Source organism: Nuphar pumila, chromosome 2, assembly GCF_984573655.1.
Source record: "Nuphar pumila chromosome 2, dmNupPumi1.hap1.1, whole genome shotgun sequence".
NCBI classification, from domain to species: Eukaryota; Viridiplantae; Streptophyta; class Magnoliopsida; order Nymphaeales; family Nymphaeaceae; genus Nuphar; species Nuphar pumila.
Genome location: NC_143250.1, coordinates 93,959,650 through 93,985,980, shown reverse-complemented (window position 1 = coordinate 93,985,980; position 26,331 = coordinate 93,959,650). Strand labels below are relative to the sequence as shown.

General features: G+C 39.9%; 1 protein-coding gene across 1 annotated transcript; it reads right to left on the bottom strand.

Moving 5' to 3' along the window:
- Positions 1 to 18,789: 18,789 nt before the first annotated feature.
- On the bottom strand, positions 18,790 to 24,933 carry LOC149846178 (pectinesterase-like). Its single transcript, XM_089996221.1, has 2 exons — positions 23,893 to 24,933; positions 18,790 to 19,564 (listed from the first exon to the last, which is right to left on the bottom strand). The coding sequence occupies exons 1-2, from the start codon at positions 24,824 to 24,826 to the stop codon at positions 18,873 to 18,875; spliced, it is 1,626 nt and encodes a 541-aa protein (XP_089852347.1). The 5' UTR covers positions 24,827 to 24,933; the 3' UTR covers positions 18,790 to 18,872.
- Between the last annotated feature and the right edge of the window lie 1,398 nt (positions 24,934 to 26,331).

Genomic DNA, 26,331 nt, shown 5'->3' with positions numbered 1-26,331 from the left:
ATTGGCACCTCTTTCTTGATATCTTCAAGTGTCTGGTCTTCAAATAATACCACATCTTTGGATCTGAATACCTTCTGCTTCTCTAGATCCCATAGTCTGTAGCCGAATTCAGCACCACCATATCCCAGAAAAATGCATTGCCTCATCTTATCATCAAGCTTGGACCTCTCCTCCTTGGGGAAACGTGCAAATGCTCTACATCCAAATACCCTCAGGTGCTTGTAGGACACATCCTTTCCTGACCATACCCTATCTGCAACATCATTTGCTAAGGCATGAGCGAGAGACAAGTTGATGACATCAACTATTGTCCTTAAAGCCTCGCCCCAGAATTCCTTTGGTAGCTTGGACTGTACAAGCATACACCTTATTCTTTTTGCAATTGTACGATTCATCCTTTCTGCAACTACATTATGCTGAGGGGTACCTAGAACTGTCAACTCATGGTGAATTCCATGAATTTTATAATATTCATGGAATAAACTTGTGTACTCGTCCCCATTATCTGACCTGATGCATTTCAATTGTTTTCCTGTTTTCCTCTTAACCATAGCATGAAATTGCTTGAATACATCAAGAACTTGATCCTTGGTTTTTAGAAGGTATGCCCAAACCTTCCTGGAGAAGTCATCTATAAAAGTAACAAAATAAAGTGCACCATTGAAAGTTTTCACATCAGTAAAACCATTAATAGTTTTTGTTCTCAGAGGACCACAAACATCAGTACAAACTCGCTCCGGAATAAGAGATTTTCTATGAAAAGTATTTCTAACAAAAGATACTCTATGTTGCTTACTAGCTAAGCAGTGAACACACAAGTTTAGATGTGTACCTTTTAACTCTGGAAGTTGCTCCCCCTTAGCAAGAATCTGCAAGCCCTTTTCACTCATGTGTCATAATCAACTGTACTACAAATCAATATAAGAGTCCTCAACTGTATTCAACTGTCTCTTAAATACCTTGCCTTACATCTTGTAAAGAGTACACCACCTCTTTCCTCTGGCCTGAACTAATGACCCACTGTTGAGTTTCCATTGTTCTTGGCTGAAAACACTGCTTCTGCCCTCTTCATCAAGCTTTCCTACTGAAAGCAAATTCAACCTTAAGTCTAGAACATGTCTGACATCCATGAGCACCAACATGTACTTAAGACTGGTCTGGAGATGAATATCTCCAATCCCTATAATTTCTGATGTTCCTGTGTTTCCATTCGGACAACACCAAAATTATCGGTCTGTATGTACTGAAATACTCTCTCCATGGTGTGGCATGGTACTAGGCTTCCATGTTTATGACCCAATTTGTATCCTGACACACATAGATACCTAGAATATTAGTAGTAGACAAAATCACAATCTCACCTTCAATTGTAGTTGTGGTATCTTCTTTGGTTTCTGATGATTCTGTCTCTTTCTCCTTTTTCTGGTTTTTCTTTGGCTCTTTGCACTGGCTCTGAAAGTGTCATTTCTTTCCATAATTGTAGCAAGTGATGTCCTTGCTTGACATGGACTTGCTTTTATATCTGTGGTCATTTTTTCTGTCCTTTGATCAACCCCTGCCTTTGGATGAACTCACCATCAATCCTTCACCAGAATCCTCATTCGGTGATGGTCTTCTCCTAATTTTATTTGAAATGAGGGTACCTGTGACCTCTTTCATATCCAATATTTTTTTCTCATAAATTATGGTTGTCACAAGATGCTCATAGGATTAGGACAATGAGGTTAGTAACAACAAAGCTTTATCCTCATCTTCAAGTTTAATATCTAAACTAAACATACCAACAATAATCTTATTAAATACGCTGAGATGGTCAAGAATGAGAGTACCTTCCTTCATACGAAGACTATAAAGATGTTTCTTGAGGTGTAACTTGTTGGATAAGTTTTTGGTCATATAAAGGCTCTCTAGTCGCAACCACAATCATGTCGTTGTCCTCTCTTCCATCACGTTATACATGACTTCATCTGATAGATACAACTCAATCACACCTCCGACCCTCAAGTCAAGATCATCCCATTTATCATTGGTCATGGTTTCTAGCTTATTCGCCTTCTCGACAAGGGCCTTGTGCAACCTTTGTTGTGCAAGTGGAGCCTTCACCCTTCTTTGCCATAAGGAGAAGTTTCATTTGCCATCAAACTTGGAGCTAACTAACTTAGAAGACATGACTTTCTATGAACCAACTTTGATACCACTTGTAGAGTAATGAAGATAACATAAATATTCGCGGAAGCAATATAGGATCTAACAAAGGCACAATCAAATCACAACACAAGGGTTTACATAGTTCGGTCAACATGACCAACATCCATGGGGCACAGAGAGAATAATACACTATAATAAGAGTAGAGAGTACAATGTAGAGAGTACAACATCCAATAGCTTGCCCAAAGCTAAAGATAATAACAACAAAGGAATCAGAGAAAAAGAGGGATACAAGATTACCTCCCAAATGCACAACCCGAGTCAAAACCCACACCACAACCAACACATCTATTTGAGGATCAATGCGTGGTGACGAACCTTCTTCCCTCCTCTTCTTCTCTCTACTCTTTCTCTCTCTCTTCTACTTCTTTTCTCTCTGCTCACAACACTCTACTCTTACTCACGGCCACTACACCTCCTTTTATAGATGGCATAAAGCCTTCTAGACTCATTCCATAAACTGAAGGAGTTTTGGCCCTTCAACTTCTTTTGCATTAATGGGAAGCAGTGGGTGGCTATTCCACTTCTCCACATCATTAATGGAGGGATACGACTGGCCCTTCAACTTCTCCTGAGTTAATCAGAAGCAGTGGGTGGCTATTCCACTTTCCCACATCATTAATGAGGAATAGGGTTGGACCCAACATTTTTTTTCGATGTTTTCCATGCTTTTCTTTTCACAAGCAAGGCTACAAAACTCCAAGCAATTTATGAGGCAATCAAAAACTCCATATTCTTTAGAAGTAGTAGTTGATTTACATAATTGAGGTCACATACAACTGCTGTAGTTTGTTTCCAACTTTCATAACATGCAAGTCTATAGAGAACTGTAGTAATTCACACATAGCATGACTTCATACAACCCTTTTGTCTGGATTAGCTCATACAAACCCATGCCCACTATTCAGAAACCCCTCTTAACAACGATGAATCCGCCAAATTTTAAGGTAGCCTCTGCTGTATCCATGACTGGCCAAGAAGGTAGGGAATGGTTTCCAATGGGATTTTGTGGCCCTGGCTCAGGTTTCCTGCCAGTTTGTGGGTCATGTATAATTGGTTTGAATAGCTTCTCTACCTTGGGCACCCATTCAAAGGGGCCCGCCCTGAACCCAGATGAACTGTGGGTGGTTCCTTCCTTCTTGAGGCACCAAGTGCATTCTCTTGAGCTAGAATGTTGCACTACTTTTGCTAGGATGAAGAAGAAGAAGGCTTTGTGTTAGTTAGAAAGATAGGCAGTTGCTCATTTATAGAGGGAGGGTAGTGCTAGTAGTAGATCCAGACCGTCTATTATGAAAAATCAATGGACTGGATCAAAGTCAATCTTCAAGCTTGGTAACGGATAAAATTATTGTTGGGTCTCAATGGAAATGCTGCTATCACATATCAATATCTTTTTTTTGGTATCATTCCTATTAAGATATTCCTTTTGATTATTACAAAAATATCTTCCATGGTTCCCTAAAAAAAACACTTTTGTGGTTGGCCTCTGTTAGGGAAAAAAAGATCAGGTGCAATTATGCAATTTGATTGCACACTTTTAGTACTTGATCACCCTCCATCTTGAAGACTGGGTTTGGCAGTTGTGGGGCCTAAAAAATGAAGGAGGGCGATCAAGTGCAGCGCCATACTAGAAGCGTGCAATCACAATGCACCTGATTTGCTAGACCAAAATGAGACAAAAGGGAAAGTGATTTGTTTGTTTGGGATTAGGCTAAGGGAAAACCCCCTCATCATCACTGGCAGCACATTGGTAGATGCTCGAGGTACTCCCTGCCTATGAAAGTGTACACTCAGCTTCAACCTTGCGGCAAGGAATTCCCTCGGGGTGATCCAATCTCAGGTGACAAACCACACCATCAGCCCGAGCAAGGAAGGTGGAGCTCTTGTAGGCATGTCTTTTCATAGTGTTTACCTATGATGTACACGTAACTTTGATTTTTTCACACAAAAAAAATGGCTTGCTCGTCACTTAGGAATTCAAACAGTTTGGTTTGATCGGATATTTGGCCAGATTCAAGTCTAGTTAGTCAGGTCGGATAAACAAAATGATACAAATGATAATTAGACTGAGATTCGGTCTTAGTGTTCTTACATGGCAGCTCTCTCTCTCTCTCTCTCTCTCTCTCTCTATATATATATATATATATATATATATATAAGGGAATGTTTCAAGCAAAGGAAGGTAAAAAATATACAACAATATATAAATATAAAGATAAAGTAATGGGTTTGTGCTAAATCAAATATGCTTTCATATTTATATTTACCAACATGTTAACTCTGTCTTCTTGGGAAATAATTAACTGTGAAATAATGTTACCTAATTTGAGAATATAATTGGTTTTTTGAAATACTCTTATTTACTTATTTATTTTTTATGGCATTGTTGTGCACCTGGTAAATGAGCTATATTTCTCTAAGGGCATATTCAACTTCAACTAAAAGGTAAGCCTCTATCAAGTGTTTTGTTGATATATCTTAAATTCGTATTAATGTATAACAAATGAATAATATTTTTATGTGTTTTTACATTTACTTAAGTGTTTGTAATTTTGAGCATTATGTTTTTAATAGTTGTCATAAGTGATGCAACTTTTTCAATAAAGCATTTTGAAATATATTTTCAATAAAAATATTTGTGTAAACTGTGCATCAAATCATAAAAACCGGTTCACACTAGTGGTGAAGTCCGGGTCAATCTCAGGGAATGAGAAATACTTTGTATTCAAGCACACAACTAAACTACTCTTTATTGCTAAAAATAAAAATAATTAATTAATTAAACTAAGAGTATTGCCCCTATAAAGAGCTTAAACAAATAAATAAATAGCTTTATTATAGACCCAATTGAATTAAATAAATGAAATCCTAATCTAAAAATAAGAAAAAAAGTCTTCACTGCTTGAGTCTTTTGTCCCTCTCTTAATGGATCAGGTAATGCTTGTTTTTTTTGCTCTCTGAGGGTTCTTCTGAGGGCCTGAAGGGACCCCAGAGGGTACTTCGAGGGTACAAAAAGAGGCTCAATGCACGTTCGCATGCTTCCCTACAAAACAAAAACCACAAAACACAACAGAATGAATAGAACTAAACAAAATTCTAATAACTACTGAAATAAAAAAAACAACAAAAACAAGAATTAACTAACTAGAAACAAACTAATAAACATGTAACTAACTATGAACAAACTATTAATAACTAACACTAAATGACAAAATAATAAAGCAGCCTAACTAACAAATCAAGAAACTATGGTGTAACAAACTATGAACTAACTAATTCAAGAAACTAACTAATAACAACTTAATTAACATGAACTATGTGTTGTACATTTTTTTTTTAAATTAACAAATAACTGGAAAAAAAATTTAACCTAAGCTATTCAATAATCAAATGAAATAATAAAAAATTTAAAAATAAAAAAAATTAAACAAAACCGACTATCTAGTCATTAAACCAACTATGCACGATAAATAAAAATAATAACTCTAAAACAACTAACTTGAATGCAATGTGATTTAAACTAACTAAAGTAGTTAAGAACTATTCTAAGCTACAACCAAGCACGATGAATAAAAATAATAACATTAATGACCAAGCAAATCGAGAATTATGAAAAGAGAGAATTGCAAATTTATGACGGATTAGCTAGAGAAAAGTAATCGTCGCTAAAATTGAAATTCGCTGCGAAATTAGCGACAAAAATATTCTCTCTCGAAATCCATCGCTAACTAGCGACAAAAAAAATTCGTGTCAAACTCCGTCGCAACTTCGTGACCGATTAACAATAGAATTTTTTCGTTGCTAATTAGCGATGGATTTTGAGACAGAATTGTTCCGTCGCTAGTTTTCTGTTTAAACCGCATGAAAATTTTTTCACCTCCCCTTCACACTTTTTCCTTTCTCACTGTAGGCAGCCGCCTCCGAGCCTTCTCTTCTTTTCCTTTCTCTTTCTCGTTCACAGACCGGTCGGAGCCACGTCATTGTCGACCCCCATCGGCCGACTCTTGTCTTCCCCTCCTTCTTCTCTCCTTTCCTTTCCTTTCCCTTCCCTTCTTCTTTTCCCCTCTTCCTTTCTTTCTCCTGTGTTTTCCCTTTCGTCCGAAAGATCCTCGACCATACCGTCAATGGCGGAAACCTTAGGGGAGAAGGAATCCCTTCCCAATCTCTTCCTCGATGCCCTTGACGATCCCCTCCCCTCTGATCCAAGCGAAGGAGTCGGCGATCATGATGATCCGCCGAGTCCCGCCATGGCACCTTCTCTCTCGATCGTCGGCAGCGGAGATGGCGAGTTATGGGAGGAGGAGGGGGGGAAGCTCAGGGAGAAGACGAAGATCAATCCAGACGGTATGTCATTGTCTAGTCCCTTTTCAGGCTAACTCTTGCTTTTTCGTTCTTTTTGCACTGAAGAAGTCCTTTGTTGGCGGGGAAATGCATAGCTCGAGATGATGAAGGAGCGATTCACGAAGCTTCTCCTCGAGGAAGACATGTCCGGTGGAGGAAAACGGCCCTCGCCATCTCCAACGCCATCACCAACCTCTCTGGTACGTCGTTTCACCCCACATACTCTTATGTATTTTTTTCTCTTCCCCTTTCCGTGCCAATTTTGTTCGATCATCATCAATCTGAGATATGTTCTAGCGTCACATTTTGACCACCAAATGGACATTTTTGTGTCGCTGGAAACCCTGATTTTCTGTTTAAACTTAGCTCCTAGGTGGTGGTAGTTGTCGTTTAGAAGAATTTTGCATATTCTGGATTTTCGTTAATTGATATGATGAAACCGCATGCATGCGCTAATAGCAATGGTGTTTGGGGAGCTGTGGAGGTTGGAGCCATTGCCATTGCAGAAGAAGGCATTGTGGCACCGTGAGATGGATTGGTTACTGTGTGTTAGCGACTCCATTGTCGAGCTTATCCCTGCGTTGCAGGAATTTCTTGATGGCAAGACTTTAGAGGTTTTTATGCATTCATGGTTCTGTGTTTTGTTCTTGATCTCGTCCAAATAAGCAACATTGGATCATTGAGGATTTCATTTTGTGTGTGGTGAATTCAGGTGATGATAACCCGCCCTCGATCGAATTTGTACATTAACTTGCTTGCACTTAGGAAGCTTGATGTGATGTTACGCGTAAGATCCTAAAGTGATGCCCTATGTAAGGTTACAATGATTAATTCCTGCTTGAATTCAATATATGTGGAATTGGAAGTGACTGGATATCACAATTGATGGTTTGTAAGGAATACTCGCTAGTTTCTGAGAAACAGAGTTTTGGTACGTTGATCACGGGATACTGGTTGATGATGTTGGTGATCCTTGTTGTTATAAAAGGAGGTCTTAACAACGGCAAGAGGAAAAATGGTGCCTTCCAAGTTTGCAAGTCCCTCCCAGTGGGTTGTCTGCTGATGCAAGAAAGAAGTTGCAACACTCAAAAAATTGTTTGACTCAAATTCTAAAGGCTTCCTTGGCTATAAATAGCAGCGTACTAGCAGAAATGGAGATACCTGATGTCTACTTTGAGAGCTTGCCAAAGGTAAGTCTTAGCTCTTTTCAGTTGGTTGTGCTAAATGCTTCGCTTGCTTGTGCCCTCAAATAATTTTTATTTACCTGTATATAAAATAAGTGTTTCTTTGTGGCAAATTGTGTGTAAGATTCACTGGGCTAATCTTGAGATGGTATTTTCTTGTTGTGATGGCTTTGTTCTTGCTCGATGTAATTCCGTACTTCAAAACAAGACTTTGTGCATCTATATTTTGCGTATCCTTTTGCCTATTTTGTCTGGATTATTTTGCACAAATAGGCCGTGCTGCTATACTCACACTAAAAGTGAGTATGCCCCTTACTCCCCTATTGCTAAGAGATTTAAAGATGCTTAAGTCTGGAGTTTCCTTGCTTTCGCCTTTAAACAATTCTAAACATTTTGGCTTGTCATATTAGAAGTTGATTAGATGACATATAATGTGTCCATTGACAACTTCTGTTCTAGAGGTCTAGATTTGTTAGTTCAAGAGAGGACAATCATGTTTTTGAGATGTTTCAGGTTTGCTTTTGGAACTGGACTTTTTTTATTTACAGATGATAGACACAATTTGAGATGGCATTTTGTTCTGAGCCCTTGTTTTGTCAAACTGATGGTTGATGAGATGCATCTTTTAATATGTTTTCCTGTTCTGGTGACAATTGGTGGGATTTTGCAGGTTGCATTGAAAACATTAATAGTTATCCATAGGGGATGCTAAGAGATGGTGACCCTACTGTTAGGGAAGAACTGCTAATTTTTTCACAAAAGGCGCACATTCTCAAAATGTCCAATTTCAAGGATGATTCAAGTCCTATTGGTTAGTGAAGTAATATTTATATCCACTATTCACCTGTATAGGAATACATAATTGGCATAAATTTATGGCTTTGCACTTTCGTTTTCTTTTTCTTTCCCAGCTTGAGATTGTTCTACATGGATTCGTACCTATGCTTTATATCTAGAGGAAAGATTAGAATGTTTCATAATATTGAGGTATGATGTTGAGACAGAGCGTTTAAGGCCTGGACAAGGGCAGGAGAAGGTACATCTGTTAAATATTGCAATTCCTCCTGTTTGTTCTCAGATTTTTGCCAATTTTGGAATTACATAGGTCCGATGATCACACTCCTTGAGTGGCAGGGGCACAACAGAATAAGAGACATGGATAGTGAGGAATTATTGAAGCAGTTCCCTGCCTTGCAACAATTGCTTTATCGTCTTTTTTCTTGGGCTTATGTTTGACACCCGGTTTCTTATGGATCATACCCATTTTTTTACTAGCAGCTTAGTTAAAACTGCATAAAAAAAACCCTAATTTTTTATCAAATGAGGACTTTGACCCTTATTTGATTAAAAATTTCAAGGCGTGTACACCTCGACTTGAGGCGCTCCTCACCTCGAGGCGTGTGCCTCAAGGCGTATGAGGTGCACGCCTCGGGGCTCTTTTTTTTTTAAAAATTTTGCGACGGATAATATCTATCGCTAATATTCAACGATGAATTTTTGATGGTTCGCGACAGATTATATTCCGTCGCTAATTCCGTCTCTATTTTACCGACAAAATATAATCCGTCGCAAACCCAAATCAGTGCTTATTTAGCAATGGACTCGCGACGAATCATGTCTATCGCTAATTAGCGATGAAAGTAATGACAGATAAGTTTTGTCGCTAATTAGTGACCAGGATTATGCAATGGACGCTATCCATTGCTAATCTATCGCCAATTCGTCGCTAAACTGTTTAGCGATGGATAGCGTCCATCACTAATCCACATTTTTCTTGTAGTGAGAGAGAGAAAGCAAAGGGGCGTGAGATCCAACCGGGGAAAAACATTTTCTCTTGCTGAAAAAATCGTATTTATACTAATCTAATTAGGTTAAAACAAGTTCAAAAAGTTTCAATATTTTCCAAAAAGGGCTCTGCTTAAAAAAATGTGTTTCTCTAAATTAACTATTCTTAAACTAATTAAAGTTAGCTAATTATATCCTCATCTAACAAAACTATAATTAAGAAAATTATAAATCTAATAGAAACACTAAAAACGCAGGGCAAGCTTTGAAATGCACAATTTTTTGATATTTTCAATTCCAATGAGGTTTCTCAAAACTAACGATAAAAATAGTTTTTTAATACAAATTTTCTATGTATCATGCATAAATATGGATGAATAAAATGCAAATATTATGCATGATCAATAGGTACTAACACGTTTTATTTTTTTATGGCAGGAAAGCTGAGAAAAGTAAGATCAGTTCATTGGCACGTGAATCTGATTGGTTGATTAATTCACTATTGAATGGTTTCATTGGGCTAGTACTGAGAGATATTCCAGCCAATCATGTCAATGATTGGGCAACTTGAACTTCTCTTTCTGTGAATGAATATTAAAAGCTATCATATACTTTTATTTGACTGTGCAATCGTAATTGTTTGAGTGGTTCTATTTGCATTGTTATTGTTTAAATTTTGTTGAATCTAATGTTTGAATTGTTATTGTGAGTGATTCCATTTGCATTGTTATTGTTTGAATTTTATTGAGTATAATGTTAAAATTGTTTTTGTCAAATTTTGTTGCATTGTTATTGTTTCATATTCAAATTTTGTAAAAAAAAATTGAAAACTAATATAAAATTTTATTTTTGCTGGGTTAATCCTTATAATGGTGACATTCTTGTGTCATCGTTATAGGTATTAAACTCATCATAGACTACAGTGATGACTATAAGGTCACTGTTATAGGCTATCACGGCGACATTCATCTGTTGTCGTTATAAGTCTTAAACTTGTCATAGCTTATAATGGCGACAATGAGGTCACCATTATAGCATATAACAACGACTTATGCTTGATGTTATAGGTTATAATGGAATTTAATTCGTATTGTTATATCCTATAATGGCGACTACGAAGTCGTCGTTAAAGGCTAGTCACCGTTATAAGCTAAGTCGTCTCTATTGAGATATATCCTTTAATGACAACCTATAATTGTCATTGTTATTACTCAACCGAGGCCAAAACTAGACAACCACTTTTTGTCTTCGTTATAGGTCTATAACGGTGACAAAAATAACAATTGGAGTGAAAGATACAAGAAAATAAGAAATTCAGAGAGGACTTGCTAAATATATCGGTGTCACTCATACCGAACCCCCTATCATAGAACTCTCCACGGTTTTGGTATGCCCTATTTTCTCTCTCTCTCTCTCTCTTTCTATATATATATATATATATATATATAAAGTAATGGGTCTATGCTAAATAAAATATGCTTTAATATTTATATTTATCATCATATTAAGTTGTTTGTGTAGCGCCCCCAGATTTCCTGACTTGAAAATCCTTTGGATTTAAGGCATTTTTTTTTTTGAAAATCAGGTACGCAAGTGCAGAAGAAACCAAAAGGGGCAACAACAAGCGAAAAACCCTGGGTGACCACTATAGGAGTGAAACAACATTTAATTGAAACAACTTTTATTAAATACATCTTTACAAAATTGTACAACCAATCCCTTATACAAAAACATTGCGAGGATCCAACAAGTGAGGTTCAGAAGTGTGGGTTCAGAGTCCGCTGCAGCACATCGTGCTTCATCGCACGCCTAAGTAACACCTGTATCCCCATAAAACGGGGTCAGTACTCTTTCGAGCTGGTGAGACAAACCAAAGACGGTATACCAAATGTGGAAATCGAAAGCAAGTTATACAAGACGTACATAGCATGCTTAACTAATTGAACAATTACAATATAAGCAAAGGTACAAAGCTAAAATGGATCTACAAGAGAGTGTAACTAGCATGAATCAATGCAATTAGGCAAAGCATGAGCAATCAACTATGACTATTTATTTCACAATTCATATCCATTTCTAAGTATGCATCAAGGAACATAATCTAACACAGTTCATAACACCTGTAACATGGTATGCTTCACAGAACATGAGTAATTAATGTAGTGACATAAGAGACTATAATGTGCCACAGATGTGCCATTGTGAACTGTGTACAAATACAAGTAGACAAGTATGTGCAACGTACCATAAGTGTGAGAAACAGCTAAGTGACGGTACAAAACATTGCACGTTATGATGAGACAGTTAGAAGCATTTTGCCAAGGTAAAGTGTGACTTAAAAGCAGTGCCAAAGTTCATTAACCACGTATTAAAACCATAAGCAGGCTCATCTCGCTAAGCGGGGCCAATGCCCACAACAGGACTCGCCAAGGAGTTCCAAATATCGCATAAGTCTCACACGACTGCAATATCCATAGTGTGCCTCAAACTCCCTTCATACTTGGGGAAAACATTTAGTTTGCCAAAGTGATTCGTGCAACCCACAATTACAACAAGCACGACTATGACTACGTTCATTCGATGACATTCATTCAAAATTCACTAATATGAATTAGCAATTACATTTATTTCGTACGCTAGCTTACGGGCCAATGTGTGGTCGTGTACATGCTATTGGAAACATAACACATGATAATATTTTTGAGTAAGTACTTAATTTGTGCCATGCTATGTATAACAAGAGAGGTGCCATATCTGTGCCAACATAACTGCATTTGCGTTTGCTTAACATATAACATAGGATTCTTAATTACGCAAACTCATTGGAAGAACTCGATAAGGAGTCATTTACACAAACTTTGTGTTCTATGCTGAAGCGAACATATCATTTGAAATGCCCACATTGGTGGGTTGACAAGGCCAAAAGATTGTGTTCTTTTACGAAGGCAAACACGCGTACAAAAAGGCTATGTCCAATACAATATCTCATCGGTAAATTCTACCATTTCTTTGTGCATTCGTAACCGCATCTATATCAGTTGTTTTGGTTGACATGCACTATTCATCGCGACACAACGAGTCAAAATCGTAAAGTGATTGGGGTGTTGGACCCCGTGCTATGCGTGCACTTGCAGCCGCATAGGCTGCAGCCCGAAGGCTCACTAAAGATGCTCAAAGGCGGAACAAAGAGGATATACATACATGTGTGTTTTTTGGGGTGATCGCAAGCTCATAGTCTTGGTCACGACCATACACTATTATGGACTGTCGAAGCATTGGAAAACCCTTGCCGTAGGCACTCGTTGGGCTATTGGACCCCCCTACGCAAACGTGCATGCAGCCTCAAGGGCTGCAGTCCGGAGACTAGCTAGACAACCCACACAACGTGGCAAAAAGGAGGGTGAACCAGCTGTTGAGCTGGTACAACCCAAAAACGGCACACAACCTAACAGCTACCGCGGTGCCATGGGCACCAAGCATAATGCAACAGACCCAGTTGCAGCCAAAGAGAGGAACCCAGGTCTGGACCGACTGGTCCAGATCTCACTTGGGACCCGGCTACCACCAAAGCGCGAAGGGTGCTGGCATTGCAGCTAGCACCCGAAGGCGACCCACCTGCTGCAATCTGGTTGTAGCAGGTTCACCAACACAGACCAGGTCTGGACCGACTGGTCCAGACCCAAGTTGGCCTTAGCCAACAACCAAAGAACACTACAAGAAAAATGCTAATTAGCGACGGATATTTGCGACGGAAAAAATCCGTCGCAAAGTAGCGACGGATTAGCGAAAGAAAACTATTTGTCGCTAACATTTGAAATATTTGCAAACGTAGCGACGGAAATATTTCCCTCGCTAAATCTGTCGCTACTTAGCGATGAATTAGCGACAAAAATTTTCTTTCGCCAAAACACTACAAAAAAATACTAATTAGCGACGGATTTAGCGAGGGAATTTTTCCGTCGCTAATCCGTCGCTATTTAGCGACGGATTAGCGACGGAAAAATTCCCTCGCTAAATCCGTCGCTAATTTTCGATTTAAACCATCCCGCCTGAGGCGCGAAATTTTTCCTCCCTCCTTCCCCCCCCCCCCCCCCCGTTTGATTTAAATCGCCCTTCCTCTGACGATGCGCAGCAACCCTCCGAGTGTCCTCCTCCTCCCGCTACCTCTCCCTCGCGCCGTCCTCCTCCTCCTCCCGGCGGTGCCCCTCGCCGGTCTCCACTGCCCGTCCTACCTCTCCCTCGCCTGAGGCTCTCCAAGCGTGACTGGCGTCGGCCCCCGAACCGTCCTCCTCCTCCCGCTAACTCTCCTCTGCGTGCCATCCTCCTCCTCCCGGCGGTGCCCCTCGCCGGTCTCCACCGCTCGTCCTGCCTCTCCCTCGCCTGAGGCCTTCCGATCGTGATAGGCGTCGGCCCCCGGACCGTCCTCCTCCTCTCGCTATCTCTCCCTCGCGTCGTCCTCTTCCTCCCGGCGGTTCCCCTCGCCGGTCTCCTCCTCCTCACGCTACCTCTCCCCCGTGCCATTCTCCTCCTCCCGGCGGTGTCCCTCGCCGGTCTCCACCGCCCGTCCTGCCGCTTCCTCGCCTGAGGCCGTCCGCCGTGATTGGCTCGCTGCGGAAGAGCATCCCGACGCCGGAACCCGCCTGTGCAAAAAAAATTGTTTCCTGCCGGAGAACACGCCGGCAGAGAGCAAATTTTTTTTTAATTTTTTTTAAAAATTTAACGACGGATTAGCGACGGATATTATCCATCTCTAATTTAAAATAGCGAAGGACTCGCGATGGATCATGTCCGTCACTAATCTGTCGCAAATTAGCGACGACAGTAGCGACGGATAAGTTCTGTCACTACTTAGCGTCGAAAAATTCGCGATGAAAGTTATTCATCGCTAATCCGTCGCTAAACTGTTTAGCGACGAATTACCGTCGGATTAGCGACGGATTTAGGTTGTCGCTAATCCACAGGTTTCTTGTAGTGGAAGGGGTGCAGGTCCTGCAGCCTGCACCCGGTTGCAGCCCATGCATTGCAACCACCCCAACACATCCAAGCCCAAGCTGGAGGGCGTGAAAAGCTGATGCCCAAGCTAAACCACCTTGGCGCGGGCCTTTGACAGGCCTGAACCGTGTACAGTCAAAACCATGTCAGGACAGAGACAAACCTGACCCATACCAGCACAAGCTGGTGGGCTCAGCTAAGGGCCACGCCAACCGAAAACAAGGAAAGGAAGGGCGCCCAGGATGACCCGTTTGTGGTCGGCCTGGGGGCCACCCATAAGCAGCATAGCGTCCAGAAATTTCTGGACGCCCAACAACAGAACGAAAAGGGGCAAAAGAAAAAGGGGCTCAGCCCGACCTACCCAGACCAGCATGGGCCGAACCTAGGAGGGTCGGCACAGCTGCTGGGCAAAGGTCTGTCAAGGGCTTCCCAGCCAACCGAAAACACTTGGAAGAAGGGCCTTTGGCGGACACAACCCCCAAAGGAAACCACACAATATGGCTTCCAGCCATTGTGCAACCAAAAATCGACACAATGAATGCAACATACACTTTAAATCCATAGACTGAAATGAAAGCATGAAACATACTACGACAATTGCAAAAACACGAATAAAAACCTAAACTCATGGCATCTTACCCCTATTACGCTCAATGCATTGCATGCAAAAACAATGACAATTAGCAAACCCCAAAATGATTTCAAATGTTAAAACCCAAAACATTTTCAAATGAGAAAAACCCAAAACGAGTTAATAAGACAACTCACTACCACATTTCACAACAACAAAAAGGATGCATTGTACGTATGCTAAAAACGAAATCCACCTTCATGGGGTTGGTGTAGGAGTGTCTCACCTACGAGGCTTTGAATCAAGTAAGGAGATGAAGATGGAGGAAGAGGTACCACGGCTGGAGCTGCAACACTTCCCCTCATAAACTCACTCTCAATCTTTCTCTCTCACTCGGTTTTGAAGAAGAGGAAGAAGGGGAAGAGAGAGAGGCTTCTCCAAAGAAAATCGCTCAAGGGGGCTCTCTTCTCTCTCTTCAAGGCTTAAGAAGCTAGAGCTAAGAGAGTGAATGGCTGGGATTAATCCAGCCTAGATGGAGGGCTGGGGTGCTCCATGCCCCTCCCCTAGAAATCCATGCCCAATGCATGTCATGCATTTGAAATCATTTCAAACTCTTTAAAAAACGCCCCTTTGAAAAACCATTAAAACTTGAAAGAATTACATGGGCTAAGGCTAGCCAATCAGTTTTTGTCATTTAAATTACTTTGAAAATATTACAAAAGAGCCATGGGGCGCCAGCCCCATGCCCCCATTTTGGAAAATGCGCCACCCATAATGAAGCTTTATGCTTCATTATGAGTTCTTGAGAAGAACAAGGGCCAATCATGGCCTTCTTTTCAAGAGCCATGCAAAATCTTTCAAAATCGCCACCCAGCTAGTCAAACCTTGACGAGCTGGCCAATCAAGCCTAAAATGTTCCTCTAGAGGGGACGCCCAAAGGGTTTGGGTCCTCTAGTTGACCCGGATCCAAATCCAAAATCGCCACATGTTCTTATTTCAAAACAACACTTATTTTATGCATTAAAATATTAAATAAATTTTGATAAATCATTTAGTGCTCTACAAAACCTCAATTAACACGAAATGGTCAATGCCTCTCAAGAAAATTCTCATCCGTTCGCGAGAATTAAGCGTATTACGATTCGAGTCCAACCGTAGATCAAAACTCATAATTCACATGCACTGACGAGGTTTTTACGTCGTATAGGTCCCAAATTCGGGAACAGACCATAAAAACATACTACAATTTAACCCTTAAAATTTTAGAAGCTAATTCGTCTAAAATTAGGCACTTCTTACTTACATAATATATTTACGCGATTTTTGGGTCACGCGTGCAAAAACTAAAACAACAAGCAGAGTCAATTTACATCAAATTATGTGCTATAATCTCATAAATACACAAAAGTATACATTTCAACACTAAGTAAGCAGTCAATTTCTCAGAAAAATTTGCGGGTCTTACAGTTTGTCTTCTTGGAAAATAATTATGTGTGAAATAATGTTACCTAATTTGAGAATATAATTGATTTTTTGAAATACTCTTATTTACTTAATTATTTTTTGTGGCATCGTTGTGCAACTGGTAAATGAGCTACATTTCTCTCAGGGTATGTTCAATTGCAACTACAATGTAAGCCTCTATCAAGTGCTTTATTGGTATATCTTAAATTCTTATTAATGTATAACAAGTGGATACTATTTTTTTGTGTTTTCACATTTACTTGTATTTGTGATTTTGAGTATTATATTCTTAATAGTTATCATAGTTACTAACATGTTTTATTTTTTATGGCAGGAAAGCAGAGAAAAGTAAGATCAATTTATTGGCACATGAATTTGATTGGTTGATTAATTCAGTATTGAGTGATTTTATTGGGCTAGTGATGAGAGATATTCCTGCCAATCATGTCAATGATTGGGCAACTTGAACTTTTCTTTCTGTTAATGAATATTAAAAGCTATCATATACTTTCATTCGATTGTACAATTGCAATTGTTTGAGTGGTTCCATTTACATTGTTCTTGTTTAATTTTATTGAATCTAATGTTTGAATTGTTATTGTAACTTATTCCATTTGCATTATTATTGTTTGAATTTTGTCGAATATAATATTTAAATTGTTATTGTTTGTTTCATTTGCATTGTTATTCTTGAATTTTGTTATATTGTTATTGTTTCATATTCAAATTCTGTAAAAACAATTTAAAACTAATATAAAATTTTATTTTTGCAGGTTTAAGTAGGGGTGGCAATTTCTGACACGACCCGCCAACCCGCCTCTTAGGAGGGTTCGGGTTGGGCTTAAGCCAACCCGTTTAATAAACGGGTCGACCCGCGTAACCCGTTTATTAAACAGGTCGGGTTCGGGTTGGGGGTATGCCAACCCGCCAACCCGGCTGACCCGTTTAATAAACGGGTTAGGCGGGTGGGTCAACCCGCCAACCCGCCAACCTGTCTGCCCGAACCGTCAACCCGCCAACCCGCCAACCTGACCCACGAACCTGAAAACTCGTTTACCCGACCCAACCCATTTATTAAATGGGTTGGCGGGTCGTGTCGGGTTACCTGTTTATTAAACGGGTCAGGTTCGTGTTTGCCACAGCCGACCCGTTTAATAAACGGGTCGGGTTCGGGTTGAGGTATGCTGACACGCCAACCCGACCCGATTGCCACCCCTAGGTTTAAGGCCTATAACGGTGACATTCCTGTGTCATCGTTATAGGTCTTAAACTCATCATAGCCTATAACGGTGACTATGAGGTCATTGTTATAGGCTATCACGACGATATTCATGTGTCATCGTTATAGGTCTTAAACTCGTCGTAGCCTATAACGGTGACAATGAGGTTGCCATTATAGCATATAACGACGAGTTCATGCTTCCTATTATAGGCTAGTCACCGTTATAAGCTAAGTCACCGCTATTGGGATGCATCCTTTAACGGCAGCTTATAATTGTCACTGTTATTACTCAACTGAGGCCAAAACTAAATGGCCACTTTTTGTCACTGTTATAGGTCTATAACGGCGACAAAGAGATGAATAGCAATGTGTTTCATGGCTGCTATTGACCCTCATCCTTGATCTTATCTCAAGTATATTTTGTGCCAATTTTTTAAGTCTTTGAAAAATCTGCTTTGATGTCAGTTCTAGATTCGAAACCCATTTCTACCAACTCATCTCTGCTAGATAAACATTGAAGGTAACATCATTAAGAGTTGGGATCCGCTCATCCCCTAAGTCATCCTTATCTTCGTACCCCTTATTGAGATTTCATTGATGCAAGTTGTTTTTTATCAAATCAGATTCTATAGATGTAATATGCATCGTCCGTATCAACACTTGAGAACTGCCAGAATCGAACTTGTTTGCAGGTTTGTAAAGCAATTCAAACAAATAATGATTAAGAAAACACAACAATTTGTAATTTAAAAAATCATAATTTTTTCATCAAAAAAGTACGATCGCTAGGGTGGACTTTTATTAAATCAACCATGTTGAATTCATCTGAGAGGTCAGATTGATGAAAACGACCTGCATCAATAAGATTGAGAGGAGTATGAAGATGGGAGGTGACATAGGAGATGAGTAGTGGAACCAAATTGCATCCTTAAGATCTCATCCACAAATAATTGTAAAAAATATGAAAAAAAAAGTTGATTTCCAGTCAACTACTGTTACCTACCTTAGTACCAAATATCTAGAGAGAGAGAAAATTATTTAAATTGACATGCTGGAACAGAACACAGGAATAGCTAACAATGGCGAACTGCACTCAACTCACAACTCACAGGCCAGCCGAGAAAGGCACACCGGTTCCGGGGATCCAATTATCCCCTCCAATGAAATTCTGAACTGTGAATTGGCTAGCCACAGAGGCACTAGTAATGACTCTATATCCGGGCCACTTGACCCTGTTGGCCGTACCCGCACCCGCACCCCGGTTCAGGTACTCCCCATAAAACAGGGTACTAAGTGCAAAATTCCCAGACCACTCGAGCCACCCGGCCGGGTTCACTACATCATCTATCTGAGACTGCATGACCACGGTCCGCGAGTACTGTTTCCATGGCCTGCCCAGGTAGGTCCTGAAGCTGGACTTGACCGGTGCGAGGTCAGACGCGGCCGTAAGCCTGCAATTCTGGATAGAGATACCGGTGTTTTGGTTCGGGTCTTCCCTCCCTTGTGCAGTGAAGATGTTCTGCTGGTTCGAGTCGGGTCTCCGGGCATAGAGGTTGCAGTTCTGGAAGACCACAGCAGCATTGCCAAAGATGAAGTCGACGGTCCCGTAGATGTCGCAGTCTCGATAGAACTGCCGGAGCGAGTGCACGTATAGCGTGTCCTGGTACCCAACGAAGCTGCAGCGGTAGAAGGCCGAGAGGTCGGACCCGACCCGGAGAGCCACGGCCTGGTGCTTGCTGGGACCCGCAGTGTTTTGGAAGGTGATGTCCCTAGCAATGAACCCACTCCCCACAGCAGCTGCATAACACAAATGAAGATTTGATATGAAAAGAATTGAGCACCAACATTCAACTCCTATGTCACTATGCTTTAAAATATCACCATCTCTATAATGTCGTAATATAACAGTACTAGTAAGCAGGAATAACAGATGAGTGACTATCGTGTTATTGACAAAAACATAACCAAGATTTCTTTATAATTCAGATTCATAGCCAAAAAAATTGATAAATCAAATGCACCCCTCATTTATTCTATCGTTAACCAAAACCATATCTGTGGTTGGTTCATGAGTTGGTCTTTCCTATCTTCATTCAAATTTATGATTTTCCCTCGTATTGAGAGAGAGAGAGAGCAGAACTTGGAACGTTACAAGCTCAGGAGATTAACCATAGTTACAGGAAGAATAGTTACTAAGGGCATGAACTACTGAAGATGAAGTAGGTAGGATTTTGAATTTCAACTATAATAACATAGCAAGAACTTTAACATAACTAACCTTATAATTTAAGAAGAATATAATAATACTTTGCAAGATACCGTGGAGACCGCATCGAACATGTTTGATAATGACTATACTACAACTTTGCATGAAGTTGTCGCCAGGATAGCACAACTTCCATGCACAAAGAAAAAGAGTAAAGTGACTTGGTTATTTACTGGGTCAAAGCAACTCGACCGAGTCTCACACACACACACACATATATATAATATAAATATTATGTATATTATACATAAATAGATGATTACACATATATTAATAAAATTATACATTCATTATATCACAAAAATATCATATAATGCATATTATATACAATGTATTAACAATATTTCATAAATTATATAATATATATATATACATATTTTATATAAAAATAAAGTTAACATAATGTGGCTGAGTCAACAGCAACTCACGAGTCAATCATGGACGAGACGAGCGACGAGTCAGTGGGTTTTAAAACTATGGGTACTTTATCAAATATTTTCTTTTTCACCTAGAATATGTTCCTTTAGTTTTTTTCAGTTGGAAAGAAACATAAAATGATAAACAAATATTTATAATTTGGACTTCAAATGCAGCAGCAAATGACCCATGACCCTATAGTGTGACCCATCTTGTTACCTATCGTAAAGAAAAGCCAGAGTAAAGGTGGGGGCTACCACCCCTACATGGGCACCAACCATGAGAAACAAAAAATTGACAGCCAAGCAAGAAAAGATAAATTGGTGCGGACAAATGAAAAATTTGGAAATCTGATCGGCCTCGTTGCCTTCAAAGATTGGGCGTGATTCTGATGCAGCTTTTGAGCTTAGAAATTATTAATTATCAAATGATAATAGTAATGAAAAAACCATTTTTTTTACAACCATCTATGTAGGAGAGACCAAGTAAACAATGTCCTAGAGAAATGGAGGAAAGAAGCACATGGGTTCGTCTATAAGCAAATCTCCAACGGAAAATTGTTATTAAAGTTTAATGAAGCAATTACCAAGGTTGATAGAAAAAATAATGAGAATCATAAACATGTTGATCATTTTAAAATATTATAAAATATTTTCATTTTATTGCTATTAACGAGGGGGAGAATGACCTTTTTTAGTGTGAGAGAGAGAGAGTTACCTCATTTAGTACTGGTAAAAAAAAAAAAGGAGAAAGAGACGTTTTTGAGAGAGAGAGAGAGAGAGTTTTTTGGTTTTGTGTTCATTGAAGAGGAGGAGAGATAGTGATAGAGGGAGAGTGATAAATGATAATTCATTAATTAAAAAAATACAATAGGCCATGTAAGTAACACTTTTTTATAAAAAAAAAACTTTAATGCTTGCCCGTACAAATATTTAAATTTATTTTTGATTTACGCGACAAAAGTGTTAATTAAGAAAAAGTACTAAAACATCTAATCTTTTGCACTGATACCTTGCTTCTGCTTTTATATATATATATATATATATATATATATATATGGGGCCCTTTTGCCTGCCAATGTATGCCATCCATCTCCTTTTTTTTTAAGTCATAATTTAGACATGCCCCTCGTGTGCCTTTTAACAAAGCGCCAATATTTAAGCATCCATTTCCAACACAATGATTCAATGGCCACTGTTCCAGCTCTCTTCTCACACCCACCTTTTCTTACCTTTTGATTTGAACATCCCATATGGAAAGATTGGGGGATCGGATTCCCTTCCCCATAGTACAAGCTCTCTTATACACATATATACCATCATAGCACGATTTTATGTCATGTAAATCATGATTTTTTCTTTTGAAAGACATGAAAATCATGATTTTTCCACTGCATTTTTCTGATAATATTCTACTACCATTAAGGACAAAGGCCATAAAAAATGTCACCTAAGCAAGGTAATCTATAAATATTCTCAAAGGGAAAGGGAGTGGCATATTATAAGGAAAAAGCATTGATTTGAGCAGAACAAAAGCCTACCAACTAGTGTCAGATTCTAGATAAGGACAGCTCAGTAAAAGGCTGCTCAAGTAATAAATTAATAGGATACGAAAAGGTATACCTTTAAAAAAAAAAAAAACAATAAAAAAAGCAAAAGTTTCTTTTTCCTTTCCCTAGGATCTTTTAAACTGCATGAAAACAGGGTTTCTTTCCACAAATGGGATCAGTTCCTCTAAACGTTAAAAGAGTAGTACATATCCATGCAAGTTGCAACACAAAAAATCAAGCCTGCATTTTCTTGCTGCAACTTAAAAGGAGTGCATCTTTGGCAGTAAAAAAAAAAGTGAAAATGATTTTGGTTGAATAAGATTAAAGAAAATTTCGAACACACACATAAAGTTTGGACTTTGGAGATAATAAAAAAATACACCAAAAACTTTTACAGTAAAAAGGAATTACACTTAAATTTGCCAATTTAACATAGGTTATCGTTAACCCTGAGTTGATTGGATAAAATTATTAATTTACCTTCAAAGCAATATTTTGTTTTAAAAAGAACTTAAAAATACACAAAAAAGTTTTGATGAAAATAAAAAACAAACATAAATTTTTGGTAATTGCTACCCTGAGTTTTTTTAATTAACCATAACCAAACATAGGTGTATTTTTAACAATATTGAAAATATAGATGCGCTTTTGATTATTGCTCAAAGTTTAAGACTTTAGGTGTGTGTTTAAAATTATCTTAAATATCTGCCTCGTAAATTGTTTCTATTTTAAGAGAGTGTGAACCACATGGGCACACGGCACACTAACTACTAGGTATAACATATTTGACTACACGGCACACAGAGATATCTAGGTATAACATTGTTCCTCTTTTTAAAGGCAAGTTGGGGTTAGGCAGACCCCTACCAGATATTTATTAGGCCCATGTAGCATAGGGACTCGAACCTAGGCCTTCAGCTTGGCACAGAACCCCGCTTACCATAAGGGATACCACCTCGGTATAACATTGTTCCTCTTGTCAACAATAAACTTCACCCAAAATTAATGCAAATTGACTACTCACCGTTTTGCCTCATGACAAAAGATGACTAGTGCAAAACTTGGTCTTATGTGCAACCTAGCAAAATATTCTTGCTCATGAAATTTAGAACCTTCAATTTTCAACTTGATCTTGTATGTCAACTTAGCAAATATATTCCATCTTATGAAACTTAGCTTGTAAGTTTCTTCACATGTAAACGCAAGACTTTTTTACATCAAAACTTTTATACTTGTCTAATCATCTTTGGTAAGAGTCGTCCTTACTAATCATTCTAGAGAAACAGCATAAAGACACGCCAATAATGCAAACAATCCTTATAGTGACATAATAATATGGACTTGTTCGGGGTTGCGTATAAGAATGTGCCAAACTATCTAAAATGGGATAAAAGTTTTGGAACTTGCATCTATTGTGTGATGTTTGTCATAATGCAACTTCCCAACTTATCCCGGATAATCTGGATAATCATAAACGTTGGTGAAATTTCTTAAGCCTCAAAATTCTTGGCCACAGTGGCTATAATTGCAAAGAGACTCATGCATTGCCGGGACCCACGTACTCTCTGTCACCGTTTATCTAACAGATGGACGGTGATTACTGAGTACACCAACAATGACATTTTCAGCCTTTTCACTCGGAGAAACCCCGAGAGAAAAATGACGATATAATATAATCCCAAATTCCCTGCAAAATAGCTGGCCCAAGTTCCCGTTTGGCTGCCGTGCAAAAGGAAGAAGAAACCCATTTCAGCATTTTCAAACACGAGTATCAAAAACAACGAAAAACTCCACAAAAAGACGCAAACTGTTCATATTTTGAACGACACCAAACAAGCAACCCGACACGACACGAGAAGCAGAAGAGAGAGAGAGGGAGAGGGTGTCGCTCACCGACGGTGGCGGACCGGAAGGTGGTAAAGCCGTCCTTGACGTTCCGGTTGCCGGTGATCACCGTCTTTCCGATGCCATCGCCGACGAACATCAAATTTTTCTTTCCCTTGGGTACGTCCACGTTCTCCTGGTACGTCCCGGCCTTGACGTGTATCACGTACCTGCTGTTGCTCCCACTCGGCGCCGCCGCCACCGCCGCCGATACGGTGGTGAATTTCCCGCTCCCGTCCTTCGCCACTACCACGTTCGGCGTGATCCCGATCGACGGAGCCTGCAGCAGTTTCCGGTCTCCGGCCGACATCCAGGTGGGGAACCCATCCTTGGTCTGGCTATAAACCGGCGCATCCTGGGCACCCTTGGGCTTGATCTTGGTGGTCAAAGCCAGAGAATTGCTCACCAACTTGGTTATCTTATAGAGCCCTTTCTCTATGGCGTGTCTCACCGAGCCATTGCTGTAGGCGAACCCATCGAGGCAAGTGTATTGGTTGGTCATGGCCGCGCTCAGGAGGGTGAGCGCATCCTCGGACCGGTTGGAGCTCAGGACGGACCTCAGGTCCTTGATGGTCACGTTGAGCTCGCTCAGCGTGTCCGCGAAGAGCTCCGCGCAGTCCGTTAGCGCCATCCTATCCCTGCGATGGAGGGACTTGTTTTTGAAAATGGAGCTGCAGTTGAAGGAGGACTGAAGGACGTCCTTCTCGCATGTCTCTATCGTGTGGCAGATCATATCGGGAAGGGTTTTTTTCTTGAGGTCCGGAAGGGTGGAAAGGGTAGACACACAGAGCTCGGGATGTAGGGTGCCATCACAAACAGAGCTGGCCACTCTGAAGTTTTGCTCCTCCATGAGCGAGCGCCTTGAAGGTTCTAGAGACAGGCATGCATGGAGGAGGAGCAATGTGGCTATGGTGAAGGATAGGAGCTTGGTACTACTCCCCATTGTTGGAGCGTAGGAGAGGAGAAAGATTGAAAAAGAGTGAGAGTTCTTTCTTTCTTCTCAGCTGGCTCGGTTGGATGAGAGTGAGATTGGTGTGGTGGTGTTTATATAGAGACGTGTGAGGTAGAGATGAATGCAACGGGGATTTTGATGGATAAAGATCCCATCCATATATCAAAGAATCTATGTTGATCCTAGCCATCCAACTGATGCATCTGAACGGTCCACGTTCAACCGAAAAATGAAAACTAATGTTAGCCACCGACACTTGAACAGGATGGATCCCATCATATGTGAAATGATGATGGCAACTGTTTAAGTTTTTTTGATAAGCTTCGCTGGCGTAATACGCTAGAAAATATCACGATACGGCCAATTGGCAAGGGGACGATGGAAGAAGCCACGCAGATTTTTTCGACCTAGCTTTTGAAATGATGCGGTCGGATTAGGTGATACGTCAAAACATAAATTTTTGGTCCACAAATTTCTGATTACCAAGGGTCCGAGAGGATGATCATCCTGGGACTGAGACTCGGCCCAAACTCCTAACGGAGCAATGCCGCGTGAAGGTAGAAGGCCTACGGGTCATGAACTTCTTTTCCCCGATACTTAACCACATTCTTAATACTATATGTTAGTTTTTGGGTGTACTTAATATAGCAGACCAGCAAAGATGGTGTCATGCTGACATCGTGGCCATCCAATTTGCATTTTAAAAAGCACAAAAACTCAACAAAACCACGTGGCATTCATCCAAAATGCAAACGGACGGCCAGGATGTCGGCATGAGAAAAAAAACGCTCATGTTCAGCATGACCTGATCTGCTTACAGTGACCGTGGTGATTTAGAAACACAAAGAAAAAATGTGTTTGGATGTCCCAATCTTCTCTAAATTCAACCGGGGTTTGGACAATGAGGAGCACGGCGCCCACCAACCTAACATAGAAAATGGGTACTTAGATTTTGAAGTTTTTACCGAACAAAACTTCAAAACTGGATTTGAAAGCGCCAAACCATGTCACTTTCATGCTGGTCAGTATGAAAAGCTTTATTTTTTTAATACTAAAAAACTAAATTTTGGTGTTGGGAATATGATAGTTTTTTTTTTATATATAGTGTTTTCGCTAGAAAACATACAATATTACGAGAGTTTTTAAGCATCAGTTTTATGGACAGAAGAGGAACAAAATATACCTGGCTCAATCACAAGTTGGGAGTGAAGATCCCGCTTGCATTCGCAGTTTAATTATGCAGCTCGGGGCGTAACCCAGACCCTTCTATTTGATTGTTGTTTGATTCCAAGTTGGCCTACGGGGAACTTTTTGTTTTAGTCTGGTGTCTTTTACGGTAGAGCTCTCTTCCATCAAAGATGAGTCTGATCCCCACCCGGCCTCACTAAAATCATTACAGTCAAAAAGGGGGTCTAGCAGTGATTTTGGGGTTTTTTTTCCTGAGGAAAGGAATCTCCATGTTTGTGTTCTTTGGAAGATGAGTCTGACCCCACACA

Coding starts and splice junctions, on each gene's coding strand:
- LOC149846178 (XM_089996221.1), bottom strand. CDS start 24,826: ATGGGGAGTAGTACCAAGCTCCTATCCTTCACCATAGCCACATTGCTC. Junction 19,565..23,892: donor CTTCCGGTCCGCCACCGTCG/GTGAGCGACACC, acceptor TGTGTTATGCAG/CTGCTGTGGGGAGTGGGTTC.